This window comes from Nicotiana tomentosiformis, chromosome 10 (assembly GCF_000390325.3).
Source record: "Nicotiana tomentosiformis chromosome 10, ASM39032v3, whole genome shotgun sequence".
In the NCBI taxonomy this organism is placed as follows: Eukaryota; Viridiplantae; Streptophyta; class Magnoliopsida; order Solanales; family Solanaceae; genus Nicotiana; species Nicotiana tomentosiformis.
Genome location: NC_090821.1, coordinates 78287096 through 78291674, shown reverse-complemented (window position 1 = coordinate 78291674; position 4579 = coordinate 78287096). Strand labels below are relative to the sequence as shown.

Below are 4579 nucleotides of genomic sequence, written 5' to 3'. Positions count from 1 at the left end.
TAATAATGTTTTATAGATTGGCGATTAGAAGAGGTCAATCTTGGTGTAACTTTTGATATTTTCTGTCTTTTAGAAAAAAAGAGTCAAAAAGCACATGATGATGACTGAAATGGGATCTCTCACTAATTCAAAGATCCACACCGTGATTTACGTACGTCTTATCTGCTTAAGTAATCCTAACTATTACTACTTAATTAGTAATTAACAAATTAGGTACATTAGTTTGAAATGATTGCCTTACCAAATTACATCACTAATTATCATCTTTCCCCACAATCGCCGGACACCCTTTTTCTTTCTATAGATAGATATATGCGAGATTGACCGTAGGAATTGAACATATTCTTTTGTGACAAAATTTTTACGTAATTTTGCATAAGCTAAAGAATCACTTGATTTTTTTGGATTGTGGCTGATCACACATCTCATCTAAAAGTTAAATTGTTACACCACACTTTAATTTATTTAATTGTCTTTGAAACGTTTAATATGCGGGCTTGACATTTTTCCTAGGCCAAGCATGTAAAATTCTTTCTGACAATGGATGATGATGAAACTCATAAACCCAAAATTTATATCTACTCTGATATCATATAGTTATATTATAAAATCACGACGTTCATCAAGAATCATATTGACGTGAAAATTCACTTATTAAGACGATCAAATATGTTGAGTGGCACAGTGAGGTGCTAATTGACACCTCTCTGCCCGAAAATTAAACTGTGTAACACGATACTTTTTATTTTTAATGTATTTATGTTATATGTTGACTCTACCTGTATTCTTTTTGAGTATACTATTTTATATTTTGATATTTTTAATAAATTTTTTAGCACCGCAACTATTTGTACCTCCCATATTTTAGCATTTATTAACGCGGGAGCATGGATGAGTGACTTGATTCGTTAGCATGCAAATAAACAACCTTATCCAATACATGACCAAAAACGAAAGTGACAAAATCACAGTTGCTTTTTATATAACAATATATAAATAAATAACAAAAGAAAGATCACACACCTCATTTATAAGACAAGGGGAAAACTAACTAAAACCTCTTTTTTCCAAAATTGTCAAAATAGGCGACTTTTATTAAAACTCTGTAATCTTTCTTTGACCCCCTCCCCCGCGTCCTTATCTTGCATCCACCTTTCATTTGTATTCTTCTCGTAGCAAGATTTCAAGAGGGTTCCAAGAAAACAGAATCCACAATTTAAAAAATACCCCTAAAATAACAAGGTTTGCAGTTATAAATACTGTTTCATTCCTTTTCTTTTTGTTAGATTTCAATATACAAAGAAACAGAACAAACGAAAGGCAAATGGGCAATAGTCTGGGAAGAAAAAAGACAGCAAAAGTAATGAAAATCGATGGACAAATCATGAAATTCAAGACACCCGTGTATGCCAACGAGATTCTAAAAAGTTATCCTAATTCTATGGTATTATTAGAATCCGAAGAAGTGAAGCATTTCGGGATCAAAGCAAAGCCATTGGAGCCACAACAAGAGTTGAAACCCAAAAGGCTCTATTTTCTAGTTGAGTTACCTAAGTATCCCGAAGAGAAACCCCCGAGGAGAGTTCGTTCAGGAATCCAAATGAGCGCAAAAGATCGGCTCGAAACCCTAATGTTAGCTCGGAGATCTGTGTCTGACTTGTCAATCTTGAAGCCTGTCAGTATTATTACAGAAGAGTCCTCATATAATAATAACTATGCTTCAGGCTCAGTGCTTAATAATAGTAAGACAGAGAACGGTGGTGGGCCCGTTAGGGTAAAGTTGAGGTTGCCTAAAGCTGAGGTGGAGAAACTAATGATGCAGAGTAAAGGAGAAGAAGATGTTGCCGAGAAAATTATGCGACTTTGCATGGCTAACAATGGTGGTGGTGGAGACATGTTTCAGAGTAAAAGTGGTCCGTTGTTGGAAGAACAAAGTAATTGGAAGAATAATAATGGAGGAATAATTAAGAAAGGAATCAGATCTCGAGAGGTAATGTTCTCTTCCTTATGTACATTGATTCACTTTTCGTGTCATGTTTACTTCATTTCTCTTTTATGAACATTTTTTTAATGTCATGATTCGAAACTTTAAAAAATGTGTAGTAAAAAAGAAATACTAGAAAGATTAAAAAAAAAAGTTCTTTTATAGTGTTAATTTATGTTTTAATGAAAAAAATAAGAGTATTACCCAACGAAAACTTGAACAAATTTATGATTGTAAAAAAGAAAAAATATTATTGTTGTACTCTTAAATTGGTTTCCAACTTAATGGTATTTCCAAAGTTACACTTTGTAGATAAGTTATTTTTATGTATATATACTATATTGAATCTTTTAATTAGTTTCTTCATGTGTTTACTTTTGTGTGTGTGTATATATATATATATTTTAAATTTTCTTAGTAAATTTCTGACTCCAAAAAACATTACTGTAAAACGAGTTAGCAAAGTCGCAGCTTTCAAAACTAGGTATGAAATTTCAACAATTAGTTTAGAATGGTTTCAGAAAGTTGACCTTTACTTTTTTCTCATTTAATAAGAGTTGAAATTTTAATCAGTCACCTCCATGAAATAGATAGAAACACGTTAAAATTCAAATATTGCATGCTCTGTTCGGTTTCTCATAAGTATCTCCTTTTATTGAATTCTTTTATCATCGAGAAGCATGGTCTATGTCAAACTTTATTTATATAACTTTTATGGGCATATTGCGAATAAAAATTAGTTTAGTTTACAACTTTAAAGAGACAAGAAACTGATCTAGGAATAAAATAATACTCTAATACTAATACGTGATCGATGAGATAACGTATACTCGAGAGAGTTTCATCTGAGCCCATAACTTTATACATAGAGTAAAATATTAACAAATATTAGATCTGAACTCATAAATTTTAATAGTATAATGAGTTAAATACTAAAAATTCTAAAAGCTAAACCCATTAAATTTAAATACTAAATCTGACTTTGTATATGACTATAGAAAATATTAGGTTTGTCCAAATATAAAAGAAATTAAAAGAAAAAGATTCTTGTTGAAAGGTCAAGTGCAATATCAGCTAAAATGCATACCTAATGACCACCAAAAAACTAGTCTAACATTATCTATTTGATTTCTTGTCATTCTCCGTTAGATTTAATGTGCTCAAACAAATAAGATAACAATTTGCAATTATTATTTCCTTTAATATTGACCGCACATTTTGAAGGCGTAACAGATTCCAAAATTAAGAAAAAGTTAAAAATTCATTCAAAGAAATTATTCAGCTCTTCCTATATTAGTATATTGACGCATGATAACTAACTATGAGAAGACGTCCACTTTTGTTGCACGTACCTTAACATAAAATATATAACTACTCCTACTATTTATTTTTTGGTGCTAAACAGAATGACGTACCTTTAGAAATTATGAGGGGTAAAGCACCTTATTCATTCCTTAATCTTTTTAAATATAAATTTACATATTAAAGTACATAAAAATACTGTAATCACACCTTGAACTAATTAAGCATAATTATTTGATCCCTAATAAAAATAATAGTCTTATATAAAATGGAACGGTCTAAGCATTATTTTTGTTTTTTGTCTATTTCCTGTAAAATACCGGTGATAAATATTCGAAAAAACTTCTTTTTCCAAAATTAGGGGGTAGGGATTTTGAGCAATTATCTTGCTTTTGGCAGCCGATTTGGTAGAATAACCCTTTTTTATTTTAAATTTATTGATCAAGATGTTACAAATAATCTTGAAAATTCAGTTTGTATAACCTGCTTTTTGCTGATTTATTTTTCTTCGTTGTTATGGAATGCAGAAACGTGTAGGATTCTTGCCAATAACAGAAGGGGAGATTCAATTAGCAGTGACTTCTTAACAAAAGGGTCCAAAATAAATTGCAATATATTCACTGTAGAGTAGGTTTTTGCAGTGTGCAATTTACTCTCCAAATTCTCAGCTATTTATTACTCGTGTCTTAGTTATTTTGTATGTAAATAATGCAACCCTAGCATTACCAGGTTGAAGCACAGAAGAAGTTAGGGACTCATTATTTGTTTATTTCATTTCTATCTGATTATGAACATATATAACGTGATATTTAATTTTTATTAGCATGTATTATAAAACGTGAAAAAACATTTAAGATAACAACAACTATTTAAGCACATCTTTTTGTTTAGTGATTCATAGGGGGAAAGAAAAGAATTCCATTGTAACAACGGGTATTTTGTTTGTCCTAGACCTGATATCCTTTTAGAAGATTTAACATAAATTGCCGTCCACCTAATTTCTTAAACTTAAAATAGCCGACAGATGTATAATATATGTATAATTCATATATATATATATATAACCGGTATGTGTGTGTATATCGGTTACAAAAAATAAACATCAGGTTATTTGTGTAACAATCCCTACCTTTTAAAACAAGAGATTAATGGGTCGTTCGTTTGGTTGAAAACGAGAATATTACACGATATAATTCTAGGATTATCACCAGGGTATATAAGTATCGATCCCACCTTCTTTATGCATTAAGTCATATTAACATTTTGGTATAAAAATAATACTCTGCTCTTTTA

At 30.5% G+C, this 4579-nt stretch overlaps 1 protein-coding gene across 1 annotated transcript; it reads left to right on the top strand.

Annotated features, from left to right (window-relative positions):
• The first annotated feature begins 1056 nt into the window (after window positions 1–1056).
• On the top strand, window positions 1057–4060 carry LOC104092714 (uncharacterized protein At1g66480-like). The gene is made up of 2 exons (XM_009598378.4): window positions 1057–1990; window positions 3814–4060. Exons 1-2 carry the CDS (start codon window positions 1325–1327, stop codon window positions 3871–3873), a joined length of 726 nt encoding a protein of 241 aa, XP_009596673.1. The 5' UTR covers window positions 1057–1324; the 3' UTR covers window positions 3874–4060.
• The last annotated feature ends 519 nt before the right edge of the window (window positions 4061–4579 follow it).